Source organism: Zosterops lateralis, assembly GCF_965231275.1.
Source record: "Zosterops lateralis genome assembly, chromosome: 11".
Lineage (NCBI taxonomy): Eukaryota > Metazoa > Chordata > Aves > Passeriformes > Zosteropidae > Zosterops > Zosterops lateralis.
In genome coordinates this window covers 12,634,033-12,649,855 of record NC_139771.1, presented here as the reverse complement: position 1 = coordinate 12,649,855, position 15,823 = coordinate 12,634,033, and the positions used below count along the sequence as shown (strand labels likewise).

General features: G+C 41.0%; 1 protein-coding gene across 1 annotated transcript; it reads right to left on the bottom strand.

Moving 5' to 3' along the window:
• Positions 1-766: 766 nt before the first annotated feature.
• Positions 767-13,527, bottom strand: CCDC174 (coiled-coil domain containing 174). The gene is made up of 11 exons (XM_083869215.1): positions 13,442-13,527; positions 11,861-11,965; positions 10,848-10,948; positions 9,901-9,959; positions 8,791-8,971; positions 7,204-7,299; positions 6,202-6,338; positions 5,730-5,824; positions 5,337-5,484; positions 4,410-4,544; positions 767-3,332 (listed from the first exon to the last, which is right to left on the bottom strand). Exons 1-11 carry the CDS (start codon positions 13,481-13,483, stop codon positions 2,263-2,265), a joined length of 2,169 nt encoding a protein of 722 aa, XP_083725341.1. The 5' UTR covers positions 13,484-13,527; the 3' UTR covers positions 767-2,262.
• Between the last annotated feature and the right edge of the window lie 2,296 nt (positions 13,528-15,823).

The window sequence follows — 15,823 nt, the reverse complement described above, 5'->3', positions numbered from 1 at the left end:
TCTTGGGGCAGAGCTCCAACCCATGTAACACAGAGAGAGGGTGCTTACAGTTCTGCCTGTTCAGTGAGGGCACAAGCTGGCTTTACTTCTCTTTGATCAGTCACACACTGATGGTGGCAGATCCCTACCCACACTGCCCCCCTGCACCCCCCTTTCCAAGGGTGTCAAAGTAGGCAACCTGGGGGGCGGTTTAAATGAGGAAGAGGGACAGGAACACAAAACGCTCCAAAATATGAGAGAAATAAAACCTTGGCAGTGTATCAATAAGGAATTGTCTGCTGCAGGAATTACTGAATGAAATGAATGAAGTTGCTGATCCCAGCCAAGCTAACTTGAGGTGGTCTGAGAGGAGGACAGAGAACAGAGATGTGTGTTCCACAGCATGAGACAATATGCAAAAAGCATTTCAGCAAAAAAAGCAAGACAAGAGGGAAGGAGACCAAATGGCAAAGTGACAGATGACTGCAGTGGGAGAGCTGTTCTCAACAGGCTCAATTTCAATGTAGGCACTGAAGCGCCCTCCTGGCCAAGAGTCCTGTTTAATATTAGGCTGTGGAAATGAAGCTAAACAAAGGAACACTTTGGTTGTATCTTTTTACATAACACTATGTAATAAATGGCATTTCCTGCCTTACTGCAGAGCTTCAGCTCAATGTTAAACTAATGCAAAGACAATATAACTCCTTAATCATGGTTATACATAAAATTATCAGTCTGAAGGTCACAGAAAAAAAAGTCCAAAAGGCAGTTGGAAATGGGTATCAATTAAAATAGCAGCAAAATAGACAACAAATATTCTTTGTAGGGAAATCCATTGAAGAATATGATTGCCAATCAATTCAAGTCAAGGTCTACTGTTTGAAAAGATCTTGCCCACTCTTTACAGGCCAGCTCCAAGGAGATTATACCCTGCTCTGAATGGCTTCCAGATACTGATTCTGTGAGGTCTTAGGAAACTTCTCTAGTGTAAATCAGCCAGCCTGGAAAACTGGGTGTGACCTCTCAGACACTTTCCAGTCTCGTTTTCTTCAAAATTGGGATAGTGGTATTATCTTACTTCAGAATAGTACTCTGACATTAAATTAACATATAATTGTAATGTACTGGCCTTGCTCTGCAAATTCCAGTGCAAAAGCCAGTGATGTAGGAGCTGAGGCTAAATTAGAATTTGAGGACAGAATATGTTCTTCTGCCCGTCCTTCAGTCACACTGAACATCTTGATGTTCACCAGGTCTGCAGAGCAGCCTGAGATCTGACTGAAGCACATAAGAGGAGCACATCAGCTTTGTCTCTTTGGCCAGTTCACTGTTGCATTTAAATGTTCGCTATTTTGACTCATCTCTGCCATTTAACAATATATGCAATTGCCCATTCTAACCTGCTTTTCTAGGTCTTACCCTTGTATGAGGCTTTTAAAATACAAGTGGAGTGATCTAAATTACCTTGAGAAATAAGTCTTTTACATGGCAAGTAAGTATTCTCATTTACTAAGAGTCTGAAATAAAAGTTTGGTAGAAATTGGTCTGCTTTTATATTTAATGACTCCAGTATCACAGTTTTGGGAAAAAAAAAAGTATTAAAAAAAGCCATATCTATAACTCCTTATGCAAGAAAAACTCAGTTGGAGAATTATGAGAGTATTTTCTAAACCAGCAAGACAGTAATTTCAGGTGTCAAGGCCTCTCCTTCAATGATGTGTTTATTTTTAGCCTACCCATCATTATTTATCAATTTCTGCAATGTCTCCACTCTAAAATGCTGCACAGAATTATGAGCTATATATGGACCTCAGGAATGCAGAGGCCATGAGAACCACCACTGTTCACTACATAATAATTGGTGATTCCCAAAGACAGGAGATTAGGTAAGGAACAAAATCATTCTGTATTTGGCAGCAGAGGACCTACCATTTCCATACTGTTTCTATTGATGTCACTGAAGTTGTAGTACCTCCAAACCAGAAGCCAGATGGGAGCAACCAACTAAAGGGGTTTATATCTTCAAAGCAAGTAATTAATATACCCTTAATTTCAGGTGTAAATGTCAAAGAGTTAAATTTTAGTAAAGAGATAAGAATTAAAAAAAAAACAACTGGGCAAAATATAGCTGTGATGTAAAACATCTTAGGTGTTCAGATTTATTCTGATGTACTTACAGAAACTTATTTTTCCCATATGTGGGAAAATAATATTCTGCCAAGCACATAATTAATTATATTTCAGTTCTTTAGATCATGGTTCTTGCTTATCTTTTTGCTCAGCTCAAGTCACTTGTCTATAATAAGAGAGCATATCATCTAAACTTTGATAAAGTGGTTCCTTATTTGGAGTCTCACTGCTGTCGGTCTGCACTGGAGGTGCCATATCCTGAGTGCTGCAGCCACTGCCCTGCGTTCCTGGGGGCACATCCTGGGTGCTGCTGCCACAGGTCTCTGTTCCTGGTGGCATCTCTTGGGTGCTGCTGCCACAGGTCTCTGTTCCTGGTGGCATCTCTTGGGTGCTGCATCCACAGGTGTGTGTTCCTGGTGGAACATCTTGGCTGCTGCATCCACAAGTGTGTATTCCTGGTGGCAAATCTTGGCTGCTGAGGTCACAGACCTGTGTTCCTGGTGGCACTTCCTGGGCACTGCAGCCACAGGCCTGCATTCCTGGTGGCACTTCCTGGGCACTGCAGCCACAGGCCTGCATTCCTGGTGGCATTTCCTGGGAGCTGCATCCACAGGTCTGCATTCCCGGTGGCACATCCTGGGCGCCATAGCCATAAGCCTGCATTGCAAATGGCACCTCGGGAGCGCCGTAGCCGTACCCGTGCATTGGTGGCACCATTCCTGGTGCTCCGTAGCCATAGGCCTGCCCTGGGAAGGGCACCTGGGCAGTGCCGTAGCCATAGGCTGGCATGGGTGGGGGCACGCCCCGGGCGCCGTAGCCGTAACCCCGCAGTGGTGGTGGTGGCACAGCTCGGCCACCGTAGCCATAAGCCTGTGCTGGTGGCAGCGTGTCCTCGTCCTCGCTGCTGTCCTCCTCTGCTGATGACGCGCCCCGAGTGGGCTCTGCTGACCCTGCCTTATCTGGAAAATTGCTGTTGTAAGCCTGTGCTGATGGTGGCACATCTCCGGTGCTGCTGTCGCTGCCCTGCACCCATGGCCTCTGCTGGTTTTGTGCTCTCTCCGTTTCCAGTTTTTCAGAGGAGGTTTCAGAACTGTTCAAATTCCGACTTCGGTAATAATCATCTTTCTTTTGTCCCAAAAAGTAATCAGAAGGTGGTGCAAATTCTGGGTCTCGCTCATCTCTAAGTTCTTCCTGTTTCTTTTCCCATTGTCCAAACATCAGTTCTGTTAGAAACAGGAAAATGGTAGATTTAGCATAGATTTCAAGGTCTGAAGGTCAGTCAGACAGGAGGGAAAACAAACTGGCAAAAAAAGAAGATGCAACTGTATAAAGCCACCTGAAGTTTCTTTTCCACCTCATACTACATGGAAATACAGTAATCGAGTGCAGATTCCTCTGGTGAACCACAGTTAGTTCAGTTTGCATTTTAGAGTAAGCTGTCCTCTGCTTTCTGAGTGTAGTATTTACTGTAGTGCTGCCTGGGTGTTAGTGAGATACCAGGCTTCCTCGGAGGAAGGAAAATAATTGTGTCAGACATGATAAAGATTTATGAGATAGGATCTGAAAGTCTGGGGTTTTAATGGAACCATGAAGTTTCCCCTAACAGTGATGTGTTCATTAATGGAACATAAAGATTGAAAATTAGAAGAATCTGGAATACCAGTATTGCATAGAAGAGGAATAGTGCTATTATAGTACTAAACAAGGTGAGCATTAATGTGCTTTGCCTATTCCTTGTTTGCTTTTACTGAGCAGTCAGGCACCAGATTACAAGACTGTGCATGAACTTAAGATTAATAGTGCAAAATGAGTTAATAGGCATGGGAAGGATCTACAAGACAGCCATCACTTTGTGACAAGGAAGATGCTTCAAAATGGGACAGAGGCACTGAAGTGGTCTCTGCTTGCATCATGTTTTAGTATTGTACTGTACCTGTGTGTGTGATACATCCTGCTATCAGGTAACACAAACCACAGGAATATATCAAGAAATGATCACACTGTACATCTTATGAACTACAGAATTTGTCATTCTGTCAACATCATCCAGAAATGCAGTAATTCACATAGAAGAAAAAATTTGGGGACATTATAGCAGTTACTGATACTAAAGCATTATAGTTACTGATACTAAGGCATCCTTGTTAGTCACTGCCCTGGACACTGGAGAGTCATCAGCACTAAGGCAGAAAGGATTTCAGTACTTCTCAGTCTTACCATACTTTGGTCACAAAACAGAAATGAAAGTGGCAGCATACATGCTTTTTCCCAACAATGTTCCTGAATCTACATTTCCTTACCTTTGCCTTTATCCCACTCTCGGACATAAGGCACTCCAGGCTTTGTATCTCTTCTTTCCTGGATAATAACCTCTACCTTCCTACTTGCTGCAGTAACCTTTGGAGGTTCTGGTTCCTCAGCAGCACCTTTCACCTCTGTGTTACAGGAAGAGATAGCAGAGATTGTCAGTTACAGCATAAAATCGGTATGACCCTCACAGGTAAAAATAATAACATTTATTTCCATATATCTCCAATAATAACAGTATCTCGATTTCATCTACTGGAGAAAACAATTTGCATTCTTATTTTTCTGAACAACCATAACAGCAAGCAGTGGCACGATGCTGTTCTTCATTTTCAGAACACTTCACAGTTAATCACTTGCATGCAATTCTGACACAGTGAAATATTAGCTACATTTTCCAGTGGGAGACAGACAGAACAAGTTGACTATCAGTGTTCTAAGGGAGACAGCAGAGACAGGATTAGAATTCAAATTCATTATCCTAAATCCTAGAGTCAGCTGTATCTCCAATTCACACACTGCACTGAAACTGTCACAGTGTATATTGTATGATATCAAAATTGACTTGTTACTACTTATTCTACCTCATTTTCATAGAAGAAAAAGCCAGTACAATGTCAGCATCTCTCAAACTGCATAATTAACCCATGTAATTCCTGCTGTCAGGTGTGAATCAAAAAAAGGCTACAATCTACATACCATATTTCTACCTGTATTATTAAGCTATTCCTGGCATGATTTATATCTACACACAATTACGTCAACTCTCATTATCCTAACAGTTATGTTAATTGTATATATAGAACACACCATACAATATATTGGATGTCTAAACAAACATAAATTAGAATCTGTCTGTCCATAGATCAAGAACAAGGTGAAATAACAAGTATTTAACTTAAAAAGGCAATTGATCATACCTCCATTCTCCAGTTTTTCTGCCTCTTCCTCTAATCCAGCTTCCCTTAACTTTTTAATCTTCCTTGCTCGAAGTTTGGACAGCCTTGCATCTAGAGCTGCCTTCCTCTTCTCCTTCAGCTGTTCACGTTTATTTCTCTGATCAAGTGTCTTAACAACAAAGAAAACCATGAATTAATCTTCCTTTGTTATCATAAACAAGTACATCTCTTAATTCACAAAACAACTAAAAGAAATCCTAATCAAGTACCAGGTCTCAACAGGAAAAAAGATGCCAAATTTCTTTGGAGTCAGTTGCAGGCATCACCTAATATAGCAGTCATACAACAAATCAAAGACAGTAACCACTGAAACCAGTCTGCCCTGGCAGCCCAGTCTGCTCTTCACTCTCATACCTGCTCCCTCAGCATGTCCAGGGTTGCCCGTTGTTTGTGCCTGAGCTCTTGGTCCCGAGAAAAGGCAAAGTAACCAACACCGAGCTGCCTGGCCTCTGAAAAGGAGAAAAACAATAGGTTTAAGCTAGATTGAGTTTATAATTAACAATAACTACAGCCTCCAGGCACCCTGCTTTCAGGCATGGAATTATTCCCAACGCTGCATTAGTTTTAGATGGCTAAAAAAGGCTTGCTTTAGATGGTACATAAAGTGAAGCTTCCTGAAGGAGAGCACAGGAGGAGGTAGAGAAACATTTGAGAAAAATACAATTTGAAGAAAAAATAAATCTAGACTTATGAACTGGTAACTTTCAACAGTTATTACACACCTACACTTTGCCATACAAGCACAGGAAGTAACTTTCCCTTGCTCCCTCTACAAGTGATCTCTTTGGTGATACAAAGGTAAATGATGCAAAATATGGCAGTGTACCATTTTCTCGAATGTCCTCATAATGTATGGGCCCCATGGGTTTTCTGAGGGCTTCTTCTTCTTCCTTTTCCCACTGCTGCCTCTGAAGTTCTCTTCTCATGTCTTCAGATAACAGAGTATTCCCATCAAGTTCTTCTCTAATTAGAAAAAAAAAAAAAAAAAAAAAAAAAAAAAAAAGGATTACAGAGCAGAATTCACCAGTTTGTCAGTACCAAACAGTGCAAGTATGATTTGGTCTAATCCACTATTGCAGTTTCCACAAAACACAGATTCTTGTAGACATGACTTAGTGATACAATGTTGATGACTATGGAACATGATCAAGATAGAAATACAAAGCTGCCTCTAAAACAAGGTACTGGTAGAATATCTTATTAAATGACAAAATCATATCCTTTCTCAGAAGCTTTATGAAATAATTATCAAATCACAGAATGGGAGATGAAATAATCAGTTATTGGCATCTGTGGGGATTCTAGTTATCACATATAGGAACATCTAAGATTTAATGTAAGAAAATGAAAGGTATTGGAAATGACAAAAAGCTAAGCAATTTACCCAAGAGATCCACACAAAATATTAATATTCAAATATTAATACCCAAATATTAAATAGAAGAGCCGTTAAACTGCTGCTTAACAGAAGAACAAAACCAAACAAATGGAGGTCTAACAAATTCATTTTGAATGCCATGAAGAATTTTGAATTGCTAAAAGACTATCATCAGTTTCCATGTTAAACAGAACCAGGAATCACTTGCCTGGCATTTCATGGAAGGTATAATGAAAATACAAGGACCCCAGTTTTTAAAGATGCAACAAATATCTGAGATTGCTACATCAATTTATTAAAAACTTTCTCTGCAAATTATGTAAATCTAGAGAAAGCAGTAACATCAACTCTGGATTAAGAATGGGGTGATGAAGCACAGCCTCCCTTACTTCTCATTAAAAAAAAAAAAAAATACTGAGAGGAACATGCAGCTCCTTAGAGAAATCACACCTTTTCCCTTGAAGTTCCTGATCCATTTTAAGTAGACTTGCTAAATCCTTCTTCATACAGCGTCTAGATCGGCCCAAGAAATCAACATAATCAACCCTGTAATGGAGGAGAAAGAAACGTGATGCAAAACTTCTATTTGCAGGTTCACAGAAGTCTTACCCAGAAGACAGAAGTAGTGACCCTTTCCAGAGAGTGTTTGTCACTTCTCAGTCTGTGTTTGACAGTTGCTCCTGCTTTTCACTTAACACACTCCCAGTTTAAGAGGACAGTTCTAAATGGGCATATGACGGTTCTACCAGACATTTATTCAATCTCCCTTTGAGACCCCTGTTTGCCTGGGCAATAAAATGGTGTAAAAAATGTTCAAAAGTAACAATGTCACGTAGTTTTCACAACAAAATAGAACTCAGCCTGCTGCTTGCTTCCCGTGGTGAGGATAATGATGCAGCATTGACTTCTTTTGGATATGAAATCGCTACAATACATTTCAATTATCGGTCTAAAGGCCATTCAGAACAGACTGATAGTGTGCATTCAACTGGCATAACAAAGGCTCACTAAAACACAAGCAAAATGTTCCTCTGAAGCTATTGTGCTTCTTATTCAACTCTTTATAGTACTGAGCACCTGATTTACAGCTGTTGAAAAAGCTGTTAAGAGCTACACTTATTGTCCTGTAATGTAGAAAGTTATTTAGCATCAAGCTGCCTCAATTATCCCATTCTGAAGAATATTACATCTGAAAAAGTATGACTGGCAATCTAGCTCCCAACGCTCAAACTTTTAAAGATCTGTGCTTTTAGTAAGTCTTTTACATAGTTTCTAAGGATAACTACAGTTTAGTATTTGAAGAATGGGGGTGCTGTTTTGTATTGGTTACTGCTGGTTTAAACTAATCACCAGAAGTAAAATCTCTTGCTCCACAAGCATTTTAAACAAATAGGCAAGGAAAATGTTTAGTCAAGACTGGTTTCATAACTATTCCTAATGTCTCAGATGAAAAATGAGTGGTTACTTGGAATGACACAAAAAACTGTCAAGAGACTATTTGCTGTGCTGCAGCAAAGTGGAAGAAATGCTGAAAATAATTTTCTTATTCCAACCAGACTTTCGCTCCTTTAAGAGAAGGCTGTATAGTGAAATGACTGCTCGTTTTTAAGTCACTCACAATTAAAGAAAGGAAGATGAATACCATAAAATCTTCAAGTTTTGCTAAAATACATTCCAATTCAGCACATCAAAGCTTGAAATGGTACCAATACTGTGATAAGTACTCACATAAACTATGCAAGAATATAAGGGAGGAGATTATATTGTCTCCCCTATAGTACATTGCCCTCATTGCAATTTCTCAAGATCCGGGATGAAGACATTATTGCAGTGTTACCTAGTGGAAATGAAAGTGACATGGAGGACTGTCTTTATAGGAGAAATTAACGACTGTTAACACCTCTTTGTCAATGTGTAGTATTAAACAAAAAAACCAAAGGTGCCTCTTCACACATTTTGGAAAAGAGAAGTATTTTCTAGTGCAATTCTCAAGAATAAGAATGGCCAGGACATATGAGCCCAATCAGTAGCACCAACCATTCCTCATCCGGGTCCTCTGGTGGTGGAATGTCTGCTTCAGGCTGAGTTTCCTCCTCATCTGTGTCTCTCTCTGAAGTCTTCCCGGCAGCTTCGCTCTGATGCAGCTCCTGTACTTCGTGCTGTTTGTCTATGATCTTCTGAGTGAAATCCACCAGGTACAAATCCTCAGTTTCTTCATCTAAGGCAGAAAATCGATTCTTAGAGAACAGCCCTGAAAAGAGTAGAACTGAGCACAAAATCAATACCAAATAGCTACAATCAGCTTCTCAGCTGCCAGCGATGCCCTTGACCACACTATTGGGGAGTACTTAAACCTCATTCAGTGCCAAACAAAGCCCTGAGCTATCAACTGGCTCCACAGTGATAACTTCTATTTCTGAATCGAAGTTTCAGGGCATTGTGTGCAGTACAGAAAAGGCTGCATTCTTTGCAGCAAAACATTCTCTTCTTGTTAACTATTTCATAAGCAAAGGATTTCTCATGTAACAGCTCAAATACTGTTTTGATACTTAACATTTGGTAGGTTGGCAGGAGCCAAGCATTCATGAGGGTACTTTTTAGAAAAGTAGAGGAAAGTGGTGGGGTCATGTGGATGAAGATGGATCCTGATAAAGAAAACAGATTAAATGCAAGGAAATTTGTATTCTGTTTTACTAATCACTTTTTGAGAGGGACTGAATGTGTGAGAGAAGAAAGAGATTAGCATTCTCTAACCCAATCAGATGCATGACTGGCATCCACATATGGACCAGCCACACTCCTCTCCTGATACTCTTCTCCTCATAAAGGCCCAACAATTAGAATGCAGGACAGAGCATCAGCAATGCAATCCAAAGACCCAACAACGGAGAACATTTTGTTTGTTTGTTTTCCCAAGATACTGTATTGAAAAAACAGAATATAGTCCACCCACTTAATGAATGAGTGAAACAAGCCCCTAGAGCTTTACTTGGTCTGGCTGTCCTTCAAAAATAATTTTACCTTCTCCAGTAAATGTATTTTTTCTCCTTTTCAAAGTGGAATAAACCATGTCAATCACTTTGTATAACAATAATTTTAAAGAATTTGTACATATATAAATAGTAATTTTGAAATAGTATTGTTCACCTGGGAAGTCTCCTTTTGTCATTTTCTCATACAGCTTTGCTTTCTCTTCAAGCTTCTTCCTGAAAAAGAAAAAAAAATTAACCTTGCAATCCTGCCAATTCTAAGCACAGTTTAAAGTGATCTATGTAGCCTTAGATAAATGGAACAGGAAAATCCTGGGAGTGCTTGAAGTGTTTATTAAAAGATGACTTAGGCATGGCTTCTGTTTTGAACCTTTACTAGCATTTCTGCAGATACGATTTTTTTCCAGTTCCAGAATTTATACTGACAATAATTTTAGTGAAGTTACAAATTTAATCTTAAATGCAATTCATCAAGTAGGCAGAAACATGATGTTATAAGAATTTCATCTTTATCTAAGTACTGTGGTCTTTCAGATAAATACTGAAAGCTAAGCCGTTATTTGCAGATATTGAAAGACAGTTTTACAAGAAAAAAAAAAAGAGATAACACAAAGTTATACTTAATCTTAGAAACTGAAGAGAAAACCTTAGCTAATTTCTGGAATTTCTAAGAGCAAGGAACTGCTTACAGAAGCAGAGCAAAAAGTTTATAAACAGCATTTTCAACATACATATTTTTGTACAACCAACCCATTTAGAAAATGAGGTAATTATTGAAAAAAGTGAGCCATTTTCTGTCAAGCCCAAGAAACACTTTGCTATAGAATTCTAACATGTTGCTGCACTGGCTGGTAATTGTAAAGATGACTTTTAGAAAAAAAATCAGTAACCTGACACATTTAGACAGCTGTGATAATCTAAGGGCATGAGGGCATAACACTGCTGGGATGCAGTTTGTACTTCTTACCACTGGTAAAAAGTATGGATGATGCTGGAATTACTGGCTGGTCTAATGAGAACTGCTAGTCCAAAAAACGTCTTTCTGTGCTTTTATAAATACCAAAAAAACAAATTCTGCAAAGCATTCCTGTCTTACAGAGCTACCTTGATTTATCCAATATATCCTGCTCTTCTGCCTTCTGCTCAACATCTTTTGCAGCTCGATTTACAACTCCTGTGTTCTGTTTGGTCCAGATACTTGGTTTCTAAAAAAGACAATTTTGTAACAATAAACAAATAGATGAAAATATTGAAATGGTAACAATTTAAAAAAATATTTCCACTCTACAATGCACATCTAGACGACGCACATCAATCATGGAAGACTTTGTAAATAATATCTTAGACGTTACTGTGCTGTAGGATACAGCAGGTATGTCCTGAATTAACACAGGCTGCAGGATGGTATCATAGTTAAGGGCAGGCTGAGAAGCTAAAAAACCCAAAGGCGCTCAGAAATCAGATAAAATCTATTCTGGCAAAGATGTTAGGGTTAAAAGAACACAATCATGCAATGTTGCTAATTAAATATGTACTTACAAAGCTAAAAATTGTTTCTGTTCTCTACTGCCCCATTTTAGATAAAAATTACAATCAGTTTGCCTGTTTGCAGTGTAACACTGTAAATGCTGCATGTGCTTCAAATATGGCAGGAACAGCACATTCTGCTTCTAGAAAGCTACAGAATGAACAAAACCCAAAGTGCAGTATAGAGCAAAACAAGAGAGATAATCATGTATTCATTATTGTACACCACAAAAAAGATAGCAGAGCATTTATCAAAGTTCAGTGACTCTGGAAGAATCTCTCATCCTCCATCCTGCAGCATCACAGAAAATCCTCTAATAAAAAAAGAAACATCTTTTCTTATAATTAAAGGGTGTGGATCCTTGGGAAATGAAGATCAAGTGGGGGTTTAGATGGGCATAAGCACAAGACTAAGCTTTCTGCTGTGCACAGGAATCTCATCTAGAAATGAACTTTAAAGAACGTTCTCATCATGTACATTTTATATTTGACTACAGCTCTGAGTATTTACTATTATTTAGATTTGAATATTAACTTCCTTATTTTCAGGAGAAAGAATAACAAAAACAACAATGGAAGATCATTTTTACCTTATTAGAGGTTCTGGGCTTTGCAAAGACACCAGCATCTTTCAGTAGCTTTTCTTTCTTGAATTCCTCTTGCTTTCGGAAGAGTTCAGCTTTGAGATCTACCAGCTACCAGCAAAACAACACATAAATAACAGATCACATAGAGACATCACCTCCTGCAATAAATAACTGTATCTCTAGGAAAACAATCTGTTATTTACAGTTATAGGAGAATTTGATTGCATTTCTAGGTGGAACTTTGAAGCACTGATTTGATCACCAAGATCTCCTTTTACAGCAAACAAAAAAACCACAGAATGCAAATTATGATTAGGGATTAAAACAATCCCCAAAGATATCCTTGACCCTTTGCTACATAATGAGGATAAGAGAGGCATAGCTGTCTAGATTTTACCAGCCTCCTAATGGCAAACAAATAGAGAAAGAGTAATGTAAAACACTACTAAACACGAAAAGGGAACTTTTAAACATGCAATAATTAATGAAATCCTGACTCAGAAAAGAATTCATAAAAGTATATAATAAAATATTTTTCCCCACTGTTTATATACTGTTTAACAATTTTAGAATTTCTTTCTTCTTCTTTTAAAACAAATACATGAGTAGCATTGCCACCTGTGACCAAGGTCCATCTCAGCTTTAATTAAGAAACATCATGGGCAGAGGTGTTTTATCTTGGAATTACCAAACTAGTCTGGAAGAGGATATTGTGCTACTTTTCCTGTAAGTCCTACAGACGACAAAATTTAGAGATTTACATTAAACCAGGAAAGTGGAAGACTTTGGTATTAATCTCTGTCCTATGTACTAAAGCATTTGCTTTTCAAGTCCCTGGGACAATGAAGTGCAGTGTCGTAAAAATCACCCATTCTCCCTTCTGCTTAGAGGTGATCATCCAAAAATTCAGTGTAAAATACTTCACAGTTGACTATTAACATACATTAACTATTTAGGTAACTCTTCGTCTGAAGTGTTTGGCAGCATCTCTCGTGAGATCGTCCTGGGGAGCAGCGAGGGGCAGCACCTCACCATCCCTAAGGGTGGGACGTTAATCTGCCACAGCACAGACGTCCTGCTCCTCAGGAAAAACTCCTTTCCCTGTTAAGGCCTAATTTTATCCTTACATCAGGAATGCGAGCAAACTCAGGCCTGGCAGACTCGGCTTTGCAGCGCAGGGCCCGTGCCTGGTCAGGAAGGTGAGGGGACAAAATCCCAGCCCGGACACTGTCACAGACCCAACGTGCGACACAGGCGTTTCCAAAGCCCTTTAATCCAGCATTTACCGCAATGCCTGCACATCGCAGCGGGGTTAAGGCGAGGAGACAAACACCGGCACTTCCCGGGTGTGCTCTTTCTCTGAAAGCAGCACCGGCGAGGAGGCAAACACCGGCACTTCCCGGGTGCGCTCCTTTCCCTGGAAGCGGCACCGGCGCATCCCCGGGTCGAGCCTCACGGCCTGCACCGGACAGGCCCACTCCGCCCCGCCGGCGGGAGCCCCGCGGCCGAGCACACCTCACAGCCCTACAAGCCTCCTGGGCAGGCGGAGGGGTTCATTTTGTCTCTCCCCGCTCAGCCACTCACCGAGGACGCGGCCACGTCCAGCGGCTTCTTCCTGCGGTCCATGGCGGGACCGGCTCCGCCGCCGCCTCCGTCCCCGCCGGGCGGCCTTGCCGTAAAGCGCGGCGGAAGCGCGGCGCTATCGCGACAGCGCTGCCAGGGCGGGCAGGCGGGCGCTGCCGCCATGTTGGGGAGGTCAGGGGAGGTCATGGCGCTCGGCCCGGGGTGGTTTGGGGCGGGGGGAGCGCTCCCGGCCGGGGCTTCCCTGCCTTTGGGTCATCTCTGTGCTCGAGCAGCACAGTGTGAAAGGGAGTGTTTGTGGCAGGTGCGGGACAAATCCTTCAGGCGTCCCACTGTAAATGTCCTGGTGCAGCCGCGGGCCGGAGCTGGTGCTGTGACAGGGCCGGGGCTGCCCCGGTCGGGGGAGCCGCTGTGGACAGGAATGGGCAGGAGTGCGGGCTGGCCCAGGGCTTGGCTGGGCTGGGGATAGCTGGAGAGGTACATGGTTTAAACTTGGTATCGGTGTTGACCCCAATGTGGGCTCGTTATCTGGTGCCAGTGCTGCGTGACATGCTGAGGCCACGTATTCCTGTTTTTTATTCTCGTTTGTGCAAAGTGGGGAGATGGGTGGTAGGTTAATTCATAGAAGGTTAATTCACCCATCATCCAAACTTCACACTATTTATACTACTTAATAAACAAAGGCATCTATATTTGTTGGTTACAGATTACTCATCTCCCCTGTTTGCTGGTTCTGTCTCTTGCTTCTCCTGCTAATTAGTTCTGCAGGTGCAATTCTTCCTTCCATTGGAGTATAGGGCCCATTTTGAGTCGGCGTTCAATGAGTCGTCATGATCTTCTACTGCCAGAATCACCTTTCCCAGATACTGCTCAGTTCTGACTTCACTTCTGCTGCCTTTCACCCAGACAGCCCATTCATTGTCTTCACTTTTTCTTAAAACAGCAGATAAGCCAAACACATGGTGCTCACAATGCCATTGTTTAATCATAACCATCCAGGTATAGCTACTGATTAACACCTTAAAAAAAAGCAAAGTTGGCTCAACCCCCTCTTAAAATCTTGAGAGCCTCAAAATTTGAGCGGTTTGGTATCATCAAGAGAAAAAAGCCCCAAAAACCAAACCACACCAAAAAAAAAAAAAAAACAAAAAAACCCCAAACACAACCAAGAAAAAAAACAAGCCCAAACCAACCAACCCAAACTAAAACTCTCTTTCCTGCCTGAGTTGATAAGTGAGTGCTACAGAGATGAGACCTGAACATAACAGCCAAGTACAAACCCACCTACATGTGATGGATCCAGCTTTGTGACCTCAGAGAGGAGCACAGGTGCTCTTGGGGAGTGAGATTCACAGTTTTAGTTTTACTGGGTAGAAACTTTTTACTACTTTTTTATTTTTATTTTTTAACTGACTTTATATCATTTTTTATCCCCATGAAGAAAAATGACTATCTGATAGGTTTTAATTGAAATACTGAAGATCATAGTTATCTGTGGTTGCAAGAAGAAGCTGCCTTTCACTTGTCTTTAATAAAGTGGGAAAAGTATAAGGTGCTGTGATGTTGTTGCTTGGCAGTGTGACAGCTGATAGAAGCACCAGATACAGTTCTGAATTTTGAAATGTATTGCTTTTTGTGTTTGGCAAGCTGGGTCAGGCCCGTGTTTAGTAGTTTACGGACACAGAATTGCAAAGCTGACAGAGATAGTCAGTTGCTAAGAAAGCTGAACCTGCATTCCAGGGAGTGTGAAGTGTGCAATTGAGAAAGAAATTTCTGGCCCTAGTGAAGCTGTCTTGTTTTTGGCTGTTTAAAAGGGGAATTGATGAGAGACATCAGATACAGAGAAGTGCAGGTCAGATTAGAGCCATAAAGTATTTTAATCTGCAATGGAAGAAGAGAAGTGTGCATTACTGAAAAATAGGACAAATTAATGAAAACATCTGTGCTGTTCTAATTAAATCACATTTCAACAAATCATTTATTGCTGCCTGTTCAAACCTCACCTGGCAACAACACTGAGAAGGAAAACCAGCCCAAACCCAGGCCAGTGATGGTTCTTAAAATGATCCTTTCTGGTTGAGGGTGAGATTCATCACCAAGTTTGTAAGGAAAATCTGTGCAACAGAGTTACACGACAGGATGTGGAAAAAGGAATTAATCCTAGAAATTCCAAGCTGGCTCGTGCTGCTGCAGGGATTGCAGAGCTGGCACCTGTGTTCTTGCAAGAGGCAGTGGATTGTTCTGTGGGTAGCAGAGGTCTGGCTGGGCGTGCCCGGAGTGGGAATGAATCAGTCATGTGTGATGAGATAACCTTCAGCTCATGTTCTCTCTCATGTAGCATCAGCAGGCAGGGAAAAACATGGACCAGGACAGAGGGGAGCACTG

Excerpts from the sequence above, each read along its gene's own strand:
- CCDC174 (XM_083869215.1), bottom strand. The coding sequence starts at position 13,483 with ATGGACCGCAGGAAGAAGCCGCTGGACGTGGCCGCGTCCTCG. Across the intron at positions 10,949-11,860 it reads AGCCCAGAACCTCTAATAAG|AAACCAAGTATCTGGACCAA; the intron begins GTAAAAATGATC and ends TGTCTTTTTTAG. Across the intron at positions 3,333-4,409 it reads AGAGTGGGATAAAGGCAAAG|AACTGATGTTTGGACAATGG; the intron begins GTAAGGAAATGT and ends TGTTTCTAACAG.